General features: G+C 35.2%; 1 protein-coding gene and 1 long non-coding RNA gene across 6 annotated transcripts; one reads left to right on the top strand and one right to left on the bottom strand.

The window, feature by feature from the left end:
• The first annotated feature begins 1,338 nt into the window (after positions 1-1,338).
• On the top strand, positions 1,339-2,115 carry LOC122303803. The gene is made up of 2 exons (XR_006240828.1): positions 1,339-1,706; positions 1,789-2,115. It is a non-coding gene; the product is annotated as an uncharacterized LOC122303803 (long non-coding RNA).
• Positions 1,545-12,760, bottom strand: LOC122303802 (arogenate dehydratase/prephenate dehydratase 1, chloroplastic-like). Of its 5 annotated transcripts, none has more exons than XR_006240827.1 (12): positions 12,205-12,760; positions 11,372-11,439; positions 11,168-11,260; positions 10,718-10,918; positions 10,413-10,493; positions 10,234-10,329; positions 8,199-8,276; positions 8,031-8,120; positions 7,873-7,940; positions 7,000-7,081; positions 5,316-5,468; positions 1,545-2,791 (listed from the first exon to the last, which is right to left on the bottom strand). XR_006240827.1 is itself a non-coding variant. In XM_043115765.1 (11 exons), the coding sequence occupies exons 1-11, from the start codon at positions 12,488-12,490 to the stop codon at positions 5,412-5,414; spliced, it is 1,200 nt and encodes a 399-aa protein (XP_042971699.1). In that variant the 5' UTR covers positions 12,491-12,760; the 3' UTR covers positions 5,056-5,411. The 5 variants fall into 5 exon arrangements, 2 of the variants coding, with proteins under 2 accessions (XP_042971699.1, XP_042971700.1); XR_006240826.1 differs by having other exon boundaries at positions 1,545-4,728; XR_006240825.1 differs by having other exon boundaries at positions 1,545-4,732.
• Positions 12,761-13,840: the final 1,080 nt, after the last annotated feature.

A 13,840-nucleotide genomic window follows, 5' to 3' on the forward strand; every position in this document is an offset into this window, starting at 1 on the left:
TAAGTCTACTCCCGGATGCCAAAGTAGCAGAATGCCCCCCTTTTTTACAATCAACAGGATGAAAAGTAAAATGATGGAAACCTATACTATTACAACAAAATTGGTGCGGTCTTCTGACACCATGGTTTCCGATAGGAAGATGACATTCGGATTATATATCCTAATATTTGCCCTTAGAATCCTAATTGCCTTGGGTTGGGCTAACCCTGGGCAATTCCATGTGAATGTTCTCATTTATCCGTTGGAGGCATGTTGAAGCTTGCCTCAAGAGCTGTTTTGGATTTGTATTGGGACTGAGTACTTAGTCTGGAGTAGGGATTCATTTTCTCTTTCCCTTTAGACTTTTTTACTTTGCTCTCTTGAACCGGATTGCATAGCAATGAGGGTGTATGCCAATTTTGCCTCCTCTGTATGGGCTGCATGGTGTCTATTCCTTTCGACTCTACCTTCTCCAATTTGATCAGACGTTGTGACTTCAACTTCGGTATTTCTTGTTCTTCTAGAAACTGTTTTCTTTTTCAAGGGAAGATGGCTTTTATAAGGTCTTAAAGAAGGTGTATTTGGATTTGGTGTAGGATCGGGTTCAATAATAATAACCTGTTCAGTGTTTAAACCAGATGCCACTTGTGTCTTCAATTCTTATTTCTCTGTAAAGAGGAGTGATTGAAACTTCTTGAACTGGTGGATTTTCAGTTGTAGTTTGAAGTTGCTCGGGAGACTTAGCCTCTTTTGTTTGACGGGCTTCCACCATTATGGGCAAGGGTAACTTATAGATTGATTGAGCATGATGTTCTTCCTCTGATGATTCTTGAATTGGCACCACTTTTGCCCGAGTTTGAATTGGTTGATCTTGATGCTTATTTGAGATGTTCTGGTGAGAATAAAGGCCAAGTGAATCGCTACCTTTTGAAGAGAAAAGCTCTATTTGCTGCACTGAGAGGCGGGCCTTCATACGGATGTCATTTGAAACTGAAGAAATGGGAGTTGTGTGGGCTTTATTCTTGGACATCAGATCCGTATTGCTAAAGAAGAGTTGATGGGCTTCCACTTGATTAAATTGGGCTTGAGAAGGAGTTCCTACATGGATCGGTTGGGGCCCAGGGATTTGTTTAAGTTGTTGTTCTTTGTTTCCTTGTATTTTGTTTTCTTGTATTGCATAAGGAAAAATATAATTATAAGTATAATTGTACATTAATTTGTATATTAATATGATGTAATTAATTAAAAAATAAATTTTATTAAAAACAGTATTAATTTAAAATTTAAATATAAATAAATTAATATTAGTATACAGATTTGTGCGCGACTCTACTTATATATAACAAAATTCATTATGCTTTGAGCTCTCCAAGGAGCATTCTGCCTTGCTGAAAGTGACACGGATAGCGATGGGGTGACGAAGTATGGCCTGGCCATTAATTGAGAGTCTTCCATAGGGCTGATCTTTACTCCTTGAGTCAGAAGTGGGATGTGGCTGCGGTATAGGTAGTGGATTTCTGATTCAGTGGTTAAGTCAAATTGAAAAGATTAACTTTTATTGGTGGGGTAATGAATGAAGCTTGATCACTGTAGTTAAACTGTTCCTTCAAAGCTTCAGCGGACGAGTTCATGCTTTTCACGCCGATTTTGATGGCACTTGAGGAAGATGGAAAGAAGTTGATCAGTTATGGAATTAAATCAATCGGAACTTCTTCTTCATCACAAGCGTAAGATTGAAGGCTTTGCTTTTAAGATGATACTGTTTGACTTTGTCTTGCTTGAAAGCTCTCTTCCTCATGATTTTTCCAGGCTTCAATTTCCGTGTCTGTTCTTGGCTTGTTGTAATGTTTGTTCAAGTGATCCTCCATTTCCATATGCCCAAAATCGCTTTCAAGCCTCTCCTCTGTTTGATGAAAGGCTGAGAGGTGCCTTGAGGGGGCCTGTATTCCGCTCTTATAGATGGACCAAATTTGATCTTGGTTGGAGTTAACTGGGGTTATCCACAAAAGATTTGAGAGTGGCTGAGCCTTCCACAAGCATAACAGAAGTCTGCTAATTTCTCATATTTGAATGTTATCCAAACAACTTTGTTCCCGAATCTAGGCAATGGAAAACCTTTTTTTAGTGGTTTTGTGACATCTACCTCAACCTTTATACGAATAAATTTGCAGAAGGCTAGACCGTAGATTGGATCTTCTTCTACTCTGATAAGGTTGCTAATTGCTTTTCCGATGTCCACTGCATTTTTCATGTTGAAATGGTCTAAAGGTAAACCATGCAATTGTACGTTGAAAGTGGCACGGTTTAAGTTGATTTCCTCTATGGTTGCACCAGGGGCCTATTGTTTTAAAATCATCAGATCTCATTTGAAATTCCAAGGTCCCCTTGGTTTAGCACCCTAAGTTTGTCTTATGAATTTCTAAATGTGGATATGAATTTATTGACATCCATATCATCTATTAAGAAATTTTGGATGAATTTCCATGAGGCTTTGATGCAAAGGTGGATAGCAAATTTGTTAAGGGGTCTGTCTGCTACTAACCTTCCGATTAGTATTTTTTCTGATGTCGATTTTGCGGCCTCTGGGGTTGTCTGCAAGCTGAGCTCTTGCCATGATAGTGCTTCCGTTTGTGAGATTAGGGACTCCGAATCCATTGTGTGATAGTTGTGAGATTCGCTTTCTTCAGTAACAGAGTTCCTCTGCCAGACTAAATGTGCGGTGAAATTCTGAATTTGTTGCTGCAGAATGTGCAGTTGAAACTTAAGGAAGCAGGTAGAGTTCGGATGCTGTATGCCTTGATAAACCAGACAACTGCTTCAAAGCAGCAGATTGTGCAGTGAGAAATTAGAAAACGCCGCCTAGAAAGAGAAGCTCTGACTTCTCTCTAGCCAGCTTTTGTTCTCAATTCAATAGATCAAGTAGTTTATCTAATTTCAATAATATGATCTTTTGAGTACTGGAGTAGGAGGAGTTCAAGTCCTCATTCCAGAATTAAGTTTTTATATCATCCAACATGTTAAGATTCATTGATCAATAGCTGTGAAAAGCCGTAGGAATGAAAGCATAATAATTAGACATTTAAACTCATCCTATGATAATTTGTTTTTGGCATATCTTGATTTAGTTGAATCACTGGGAAAATATATACCACTTTACGTTTGATAGATGATCTTGATAAATCCATATACATGACCTCACCTGTATAATTTAGTAAGTACTTGCTAAGAGAGTTGCCTTTATTTATTTATTTTGATTGTTAGACTCATCGAATATTGTAATGCTACATTTAGTATCAGAGTGGGCGAGAGAAGTATTGTAGAAGTAAGTTAACATGATAGAAGAACATAAATGTCAACTCCTATGTACACGCATTGGTTTCTTACAATGTGGAATTGAATTTTATAATGACTTTAATGAGCTCCAATTATAATTTTGATTAGTCATTTTGAAATGTAAATCTAGATTCAATTTATTCTTTCTGTGTGTCGTTTCAAATGATATTAGAGTCGAGTTTGAAGTCTAATATGACATTGGACACTTGTGCAATGTGAACCCTATTAAAAACGTCCATCTAGATTTGAGTTGTGTCTTCATAGGTCATTGTGTATGCTATACATTAATGATACAATCTTCACTATTAGCAAGTGGAACCAAAGATGATTGACTCTCTCTTATGAGATTCCACGAGTTCTTAGGCCTCTTGTTGACATGGATGATGTAGAACTTTGAACTTTTGTATCTAGTTGACTAAGATTGTTAAGAGGTGGCTTAATTCTTGTTGAAAAAGCACATTTCTAGATTATTCGCTCGAGCAAAGCTTTAGACAAATTGTTAGATCGACAGTCAGCTTGAGCGGGACCCTTACAGATTGTTCACTCAACTATCGCTAGACAGTCAGCTCAAGCGAGATCCTGATAGAGAGTTCACTCAACACTTGCTCAATACTCAATTTGAGCGAGTACTAGACCTAATGTTCCCTTGACACTCTGTTCGAACGAATGCTCATAATTAGGTTTTTTGCACCATTTTAGTATAAATACATGCTTGATTTCAATGTATTGTACTTTTGAGCAGCTATAATACACGCGCACACACACACACACACAGAGACATAGAGTAAAGCCCTTTTGTGAGATTTTTGAGAGTTCATTGGGTGTATTGAGACTCTGGGATTGAGTATTTTGTGAGATCTCTTGTAATCCACCTTTGTTTTGATAGCGAGTTCATTGACACCAACCCTACCAGTGGATGTAGGCTTAATCTGAGTTGAACTACTTAAAACTTGGTATTCTGTGTGTGATTGTCATTATTTTCTTTTGTTTGCTTCTACTTTTATACTTTAAATTAGCCGCTAATAACTGGTTAATCCTAACAAAGGTAGACGACAACTAGGCTGGTTACACAATTTTGTCATGTTGCGGCTGTTGCCACCATTTCCTACATGGCCACTGACAGTATTTTGAAAGGTATGGCTATAAAACCTTAAGCCTTGCCTATAGACAAAGCTCCCCATACCCAAAAAGAAGGTTGCATACAATGTTGTATCACCATTTTTTTAAGCAATGCCATATCGCCTTATAGATGGTACTTTCACCATCTCCAATATTTATCAAGTAGGCCAGTACGTAAGACCACCAACACCATTTACCACCACTGCTCCACCATAATCATTCGGACTCCATCACCATGCCATCAGCATCACTACTGATCTTGCTGCTCCCTTTCAGAATCCAAAACCAAGTTGTCCACTAGCTTAGCATCAGCAACATACAAATGATCCCATGAAGTAAAAGATTAATGTTTCAGTGGAAAAAATATTTATGACATCTCACTTAAAAGTTAGATACTAAATGCATTCACAAACACTTTCTCAAAGTTCCTATCATCATTAATGAAAGAGGGTGAACGTTACAGCATCAAAGATGGGACAGACTGTGATGTGTGATGAACATCATATTTGACCATTGCACCCTGAAGACTTGACTTACTAGCATACATCAAGATTTCAAATTGAAGGGGACGAAAGATTCAAAGTGAATTTAATAAGAATTTCATAATCCTTTGAGAAAATGACAAAACAATAAAAAATCCTCTTTTAATTACGGTTGATAACTCCTGAAGAAGTACACATTAGCTTGCAAGCATGGTTCCGAAACAATAATCTTGGTAGAATCCATGGTGTCCCATACCAATAAAAAAAAGAAAAAAAAAAGAAAAAAAGAAAAAAAAGAAAAAAAAAAAAAGGAATCCATGGTGTCCCAAAATCATTGATAACGTCTTTAAAAACATGGCTTAACTGGTTTAAACAAGGTATGATGTGGGATTTGAGACCAACCTTTCAACTATGTAATCACTGGTAGTGAAGCAGCCTTCTTATCTACTCAGAGATCTCAGAAGACCATTCACAAGAAGATTGCAAAGAATACAGGGACTACAAAGTGGTATCCATGGGATAGCAACCAAGTATGCGAAGGAATGTTGCAAATTCCTGCAAAGTAATAAATTTGTCATGCAAAACTCAGAAGGTTGGTACAAGAACATCAGTATGTTTGCTTTGTCTAGTAGTAATGTATATCATCAGTGTGAAGTATCATTACAAAATAATTATCAACATCAACATAAAAGAATGACGTCATATGCCGATAACACTCAGCAACACAAAGTATAGGGCTTAAGCATGAGTTGGTGATATTATGGGAGATAGTGTAGAATTTTAGCATTGGCACAGAGAAACTTGACTGCTTCAGCCATAAAGAAAAGGAACAATGGAGCGATAGCTTCTCTAAAATTTGATGGAGACCACATATTCATGGAGAGCAAAAACATAATGAATTGGTAAAAGATGAGAACATTCTCTTTGGACACGGCTGTAAAACCATGTTTCCTTTCTGTTAGCTCCCAAGAACAGATAAATTTGAGATTCTCTATTGGCATTAATCTTGACCTCAAAAAATAAGATAAAGAACTAAGGATGGCATTTTTTTTATTCTAGCTGAAGTCAGAAGTAGGTTAGAATGTGCAGGTTCAAGAAGCACTGCTTTGCATTATAAAAGTGACAGACAGTAAACTGGAGCTCAAGCCTATGTTGGTTGGCAGTTGAAATGTTTGTTGGCATCTATTAGGCATCAAACACACTAATACATATATTCATATGTATATATTTATATATCATGTATGTATGTTGAAGTGGAAATTTGATTAGAGGTTTTGCGGGACATATTGGCCTTGGTTCAAATAATTATGCTGAAGGGATGGGGCTCCTTTTTGGATTACTGATTGTGAAAAGCCTGAATCTAGTTAATGTTGATATTGAGCTTGATTTTATGATTGTTGTCCAGTGGGTGCAGAAAGCTTATTGTGGTTTATGGTATTTTGAAGATTTTTGGGAAGAAATTCTTGGTACATTGAATTATTCTATATCTCATGTGTATAGACAAGGTAATGCTCCTGCAGACTTTTTGGCTTGGATGGGTTCCAAAGGTAATAGTAGGATTTGGGAGGATTTTTCTTTACTTCCACATTTACTAAAAGGAATGTTGAAGATGGACAAAGTGGGTCTTCCTCATATTAGATTTGGTTAATTTTGCTTATTTTAATTCAACTTTATAATTTTTTTGCTGCTTTTGTTGGTTTTGGTTAGAGTATAAGGTTTTTTTAACACTTGTGTTTTGGGTGTTCTTTTATTCCTATCTTGTAACCTCCCAAGTGTGTGTTATTATCACGGAATTCCTCAGCCATAAGTGAAGGTTTATCAATAAAATTGGGGAAGGGTCACTCTTGGACATGTGACCCCAACTCTTTGTTTTTTTTAAAAAAAAAAAAAAAAAGTTGTGGGGATACAGTGTTTGGGGCTCTTCAACCATAAAAGCCATGATTGCAAATTTGAGATGCATTCTGCTTCAAAATTTCATTATCTAACAAAACCAAAATTTTGAGTACCATATAAAAAAAAAAAAAAAAAAAAAAATCCTACCGTTAGAATGCATAATTCGCACAGTTGAGAGTGACAAAAGACAAACCTGCAGATGTCCTAAAGCATTTTGTGCACGGGGCTCTGCCATAGAAGCCTCAAAATCAATATAGAAAAGGTAGTCAAAATATCTGCAACCACAAATGACTTTTTTTCATTCTCAACTCGGATGTAAAAGATTTCCCAATTTGTACAATTAAGATAAGCAAGAGTATGATTTTCAACAGGGTCAACGATACACTCAAACTGAATATTGACATTTTGAATGAACCGTACCAGAGACAAGGATTAAGAACAATAATTTGAAAGGTAGGATGCAACTTCAACATAATTGGTAGAAAGGCAATGCAAAGTGATGTTGATTGTAAGGAGAAGTGACCACAAGCTAATTTAAAAAAGAAAAGAAAGAAAGAAACAACATTTAGATGAAGGATTGACACTGGAGCAACCCATTAGTTTTTCACTTGTTAGAGGTTATTTATTTTTGGAACAAGGGATCATAATAGGAAAAATGAATCTGGGACGTCTGGTACTATAGATATAATATGAGAAAATATGCCAAGGTATTTAAAAAAAAAAAAAAAAAACTCCAAAATAAAAACAAAAAACTGACATTAAATTAAAATACCAAGTGCACAGCATATTAATACGATCGGGTTGCCTTTAGACACACTGGAAGTTGTGTATTGCTGCATTTACCTCCTAGTTGTTTAAACTTAAATGCCTGAGCACGTCTGAAGTGCAATAATTATGCATACAATGGAACATAATTTTGACAAAAATAACTCCAATATACTTTGATATCAATCTGATCCTAACAAGTCTAAATACAACACTCCAATAATTATGCATTAAATACATTGTCTAATAGAGCACTTTGATATAGATCTGGTCCTAACAAGTCATGAAAATAAAGACTCACTTGGCACTTCCCGTGTTAGAGTCATCAACTACTCTTAATGGCCGCTTTCTCTGTGGTCGACTTTCAATCTACAATTGCATGGAGATCAAAGTCCATAGCTAAAGCTTTTATACAAAGTTCATGGACAGTAACTAAAACAAACACATTTTCCAAGATACCTTTGTCAAATTTATGCCCCTCAGAGCAAATACTGCTAAGGCTTTAAATAAAACTCCAGGGCCTTCATCCAAGGTAAATACAATGCTTGTCTGAAATGAGGGAAATTCAACACTAAAAAACTCTGGAAAATATATAACAACGTCCAAATGCGTATATAAATCTCTTACTTTAAACTGCTTATTAGTTCTTGGAATTATTGGATCCCTTGCAAGTACCAGAAAACGAGTAATGTTATCAGAGTCATCCTGTATAGGCCATGGAATTGAATCAAAATATGTAGCATTACTAAATATCCTAATAAATATGCTTCAGTGGAATTAATTCTTTAATGACACGATTTTAATCAAAATATCTGTCACCTCAAATAAAAACAAATGCCTTAAGAGTAAATGGTCCAAACAAACTACACAAATTTAAGGTAGCTTAGGCATTCAGGAAAACATTGCAGGGCTCTCAAATCATATATGTATACTGCAGTGATGTGAGTCAGCCACAAAAAGCTTTTGCACCTCTGTGAATAAATCAATTGAATGAAAGGTCATGATCATCATGATACTGGAATCTCTCGAAAAGAGGTAGTTTATCAACTAAACTCATGGGAAGCAAATAGTACTCTGAAGAGATGAGCTAGCGCTTGTTTGCATCAAAGGAAAACTAAAATATACAACATAGCATTTAATGTTCATAAAATTTACATTCTTTGGTTTCAAAGAAGCAAATTGTTATCAAAACTTACATAAATTACATGTTAACAGCAGTTGCGCAGTTTTAATCAAAAATGGAAAAAAAGGCAAAGTACATTTTTGGTCCTCTAAAGTTGAGGATTTATCAATAGGTCATATTGCTCCAATACGCAGCCAAATTTTTTTCTAATTGTAGCAGTGCTGCTATCCAACTTTTATTGTTTTGATTTTGTCCTTCCCTTTAATTCAGTAAATATATGTAATGAAATCTGTCACATATGATGGAAACAGTAGATGCGTATTAGTTTACATGGCAATGGCATATGCCACAACAACAGAAAATAGTTCTAAATTCTATATTTTTAAAATATTAGAAAAAACCACTCACTGCATTTTTTGGGCAAGTAAATTCTTCTAGTTGTCCATCGAAAATTTTCACAATCCTGATGCATACAGGTGAACAACACGCAGAGGTAATTTTTTGCACATTCTCTAGAGGGATCATCAGGGCATAAGGTTTTTTATTTATTTATAAGTAAACGGTTAAATTATATTAATACGAATACAAATAGACCAAGCAGGCAATAGCAGTCTGTTCTCGTCTTGCCTCCATATGTGTGCCTATAAATTTTTCCCACAAGTTCATTTACTAAATATGATAAATAAGAGAGTCATATTAGAAATTTTAATATTTAGCTAACTCTGTTCGTTCGGTTTAAAATTAAATGGAGTTGGTCAAACTGAGAAAATTGGAACAATATTGACATTGGAGGATAACATTGCTGCAGTTAGAAGAATGAGGATGAAATTGGAACATAAACTAGAAATTGAGGACCAAAAGAATAATTTATCAAAAAGTTTTTGTTCCACGTGCCCTATAAGCTTCAAATATCACCAATCAAACATCACCAAAATGGACTAGAAGATGAAAGTGAATATGATCTACATGATTTCCAAGTGTCCAATCTTTTGGTAACGGAGGATCCACAGGATTGCCACATATGGTCAAACTGTTTCCCCTGCAGTAGAATTTTTAGCACCACAAATACCACAAGCAGCAACATCACTCCTACACAGCTTTAAAATCTGTACATACTATACTATCACACTAACCTATAGCACTATAACCTAATTTATTTCACTATAAACAATTTCTTGGAGGCGTTGATGCTCAGTTGAGCAATAACTCTTTAACATGTATGAGTATTTTGTTCTGTAAGCTACCAACCAGTAATGAAAAAGAGTAAGACTCTGATCTTTCTTCTTATCCAATTCCTACACAACTTTAAACTCTCTACATACTATACTATCACAGTAACCTATAGCATATAACCTAATTTATTTCACTATAAACAATTTCTTGGAGGAGTTGATGCTTAGTTGAGCAATAACTCTTAACATGTATGAGTATTTTGTTCTGTAAGCTACCAACCAATAATGAAAAAGAGTAAGACCTCTGATCTTTCTTCTTATCCAATTTCTTGACGACCAAGTGGTGGTTAAAAGAGACATAAATTACCTGGATTCCATCTGCTAGTATGTTAAGCCCATAGATTTCTGCAGCTCGAGCACTTGCGACAACACCAGCATCCCTTAGGCCATTTGAGGCTACATACTAAAGCAAAATTAAGTTGAAATAAAATCGTTGTGGCATGATATAGAAGAAATCTCTTTACAGGTAAGACATCTATCACTCACCTGAGCAGCCACAGCTGTATCATCAACGTTTTCCCTGGAAACACCTAACTTACTCAGGAGACTATCACTTAACGAAAGTGCCTGCAAACCAGAAATTTCCAGATTTTAAATGAGGAAAAGACGTTTGGACAATATAGATTGGTTAACAAGTGAAGTCAATTTAACAAGCTTTATTACAGAAAACATCCTTCCTCTCCTGCTTCCAGAAAAAAGAGAGAAACATAATGTGTGTGTGTGTGTGTGTGTGTGAGAGAGAGAGAGAGAGAGAGAGAGAGAGAGAGAGAGAGAGGAAATGAAAGATTGACCTGTGGATGGCTTATAACACGTTTCAAGTGCTCTGATCTGACGCCTGGCAGGGCTAGAAGGCAAAAATTAACAGCCAACTGCACCTCACCTACAATATGAAGCCTATGACGAAGTAGTAAATCATAATTGCGGTGGATACTTCCACTTGAAGAGTTCTCAATTGGAAGGACTGCTTTATCAGTCAGCCATAGTTCAACAGCCTACAGATAAAACACGAAAACAAATGAATCAATGATTCGTATTAACTCATGCTATCAGTTGTTTACATCATCTTCATCTCTATCATACATTTCCATTAAAATTTTATCTCCTTGGATTTGAGTAGATGTTGCTCCACATGTTATGGTATTACATTAGTGTTTTCAAAAGTTGTATAAGAATGGAGGACTGCATTTCTTTTGGATGTCCTAATTCCAGCCTACAGATTTTTAGATTAATTCATACTAAACCTTAAAAGCGTCTTCAAACTCATTACAAGGAACGGTTTCACATTTAGGGTAGGCTTTGAATGCGGCATCCTCAGTGTATGAACCTGGACACCCCTGCACGATATTTTCAACCAAATAAGGAAAGTGGACTAAATCTTCAGCAGCAAGCAATATTGATCTAATTGTTGGCATTAGAAACTAGCAACCACTAAGTATATACCCTACCTTGAATGATATTCGTACCTTCGAACCATCATCAGCAGTACTAGAAAGATCAGATACAGATAATGGTTCTGTGTTTGTCAAATATTGAATATGAAGTAGAACAAAAGTCAGATGCATCCAAGTAAAACTAGTCAAAGATGAGAAACTTTACAAAAAGTACAGTATGCTAATTCCCCGCCTACAACGAACATTAATTAAGCATAGAGCAGTAATATCTGGTCCTTATCAGACCAAATATCTTTATCTGATGGAAACCTCTTTTGACTCCTACTATTTTCCCTTCCCGTAAAAGATTTCCCATCCTTTGAAGCACAAACCTACTTTTTACAGCCGGGCTTTAGTCCCCTCACCTAGCTTTCAAACTTCTCCTGTGCAAGTGCAAGTCATCAAATCCTCTTTGGTAGAAAACATTTCATCATCACGTGGCTTTTGAAGACTGGAACTTTCTTTTTCCTTATTGACTTATAAAGTTTAAATCTTTGAGATCAATCATAATTTCCGTAAATTCTAGTCTATAAATAAAAAATGAACCCAATCCTTACACTTTTTTCGATAATTCACCGACTTAAATTTACTTGCGGTTCATATGTTCTCCACAATCACGCGGCATGAATTCCTCATGAATGCTCAATTAGAGAAAGTCCAGAAACTACTATTCTTTCGAGGATGGTCCGCTATTTGTCCCACTTCACTTAATGAGAATATGTGTATTCAAACTTTAATTAAACAGCCCACTGGAAACCACCCCAAATCTGTTCGTAATACTGGAATATATATCAATTCAAAACTTAACAAAATCCATAAATCATATAAACTGCTATAAGATAACCCACTTGGAAAGGAGCTCGAATCCTTTTGCAATCTCTTGGAAACCTCGCTCTTCGTCTCATCAATTACTCTTTGCAACTTCGTGCTCCGCTTGGACGAGTTGCCGTCTTCCACGTTCCGTATGGCCCGACAAGCTAAGAAACCCGAAAAGCCACCAAAACTTATCGATTTGCACACTTTCTCCGGTCCATTTATCCAATTCAATGGAAACCCAGATGGCTTAGACCCCGAATCATTCCAACCAAAATGAGGATTTGTGCTCTCCAACACAATCACAGACTTCAAAGCCATCAAAAGCTTCAAAACCAATATGTTTCCCCGCGATGTTTGCTATACTCCGGAACCATCAGAAACGGCTTTGAAAACCAGGAATGTGTTGCGAAAAGCAATAGAATTAAAACAATGACGACTTTCGTCGAACAGGTGAACGTGAAAATTAGGTGAAGAAAGCTTTACTTCCAACGACACGCACACGCTTCAGTTATGAGACCAGTTCAAGCGGATAACTGTCTGCATCGGATACAGTCGTACAGACGTTGAGACTTTGGAGGAGCGACCGCCCAAAATGGACAACATCAAATAAATATATAAAATAAACCAAATTTGCACGAGTGGGCTCTACATCCACCGACTCGGATCCAAAATTGGTCCGGACAAGTGTAAAATTCCTCAATTTTTTATTTTTGATTTATTTTCCTGTATTTTTATAATATTTTAAATTATTTAAAAAATAAAATAAAATTCACAACATCAATAAAAAAATATTTAAATAATTACTAAATAAAAAAATAAAAAAAGTATAGAAAAGATACTCAAAGCTATTATCAGGATTTCAAACATTTCTCTTTACACATTCACAGATCTAACAGCTGAATTTTATACTTCAAACGTGCGAATAGTGTTCATTTTGATTATTATCTCTATTTTATTTTTTTGAACTTGATATTAAATAATAATAAAAACTCGTTTTACTTGTATATTAATTAGGTTGATGAAAGAATAATAATTAATAATGTTAGGTATAAAATGAGAAAAATTTTATTTCTCATATTCATTATTTTTAAACTATATATCTATCTATATTTTATATTTTTTTTATTAATAAATATGTGATATAAATTTGTTGAGTAAGAAACTTATATAAATAATTGGGTCCTCAAAGCTCATGTTGCATTAAAAGCCCGACGTACAATGATGTAAGAGAGAATCTGAGGTGGGATTACACTTAAAAGCAAGACACTTGACTCGAAAAGGAAGGGAGAGGCAACAAGAGGACACTTCTATTTCTGCTTGTTAGCATTGATATTGCTCTTATCAAAGCTATGTCTAAAATTTAATTAAAAGTATATATTTTATATAAAATGAAAACCATTCAAATTATAATTTTACATTAAATTTTTTAAAATAATAATATAATATTATTAATAATAATATTTTTAATTTTCTTATATCATATTTTATAATTATACTAATTATATGTTAATTAATAATTTACTTTTTATTTAAATTATTATTTTCTAATTAAATTTTTTCCTCAACTTATTTGCAGCCTAAAATTCATGTGGCCAAAATCATTTGCAGCCTTAGAATTCAAGTGCCACCTAGAATGCAGAGTAGATTATAGGACCAGAAATGTAAATA

The sequence above is a fragment of the Carya illinoinensis genome, chromosome 3 (genome assembly GCF_018687715.1).
Source record: "Carya illinoinensis cultivar Pawnee chromosome 3, C.illinoinensisPawnee_v1, whole genome shotgun sequence".
Lineage (NCBI taxonomy): Eukaryota > Viridiplantae > Streptophyta > Magnoliopsida > Fagales > Juglandaceae > Carya > Carya illinoinensis.

Excerpts from the sequence above, each read along its gene's own strand:
- LOC122303802 (XM_043115765.1), bottom strand. The coding sequence starts at position 12,490 with ATGGCTTTGAAGTCTGTGATTGTGTTGGAGAGCACAAATCCTCATTTT. Across the intron at positions 8,277-10,233 it reads TACTAGCAGATGGAATCCAG|GATGACTCTGATAACATTAC; the intron begins GTAATTTATGTC and ends TGGCCTATACAG. Across the intron at positions 7,941-8,030 it reads GGGGCATAAATTTGACAAAG|ATTGAAAGTCGACCACAGAG; the intron begins GTATCTTGGAAA and ends ATGCAATTGTAG.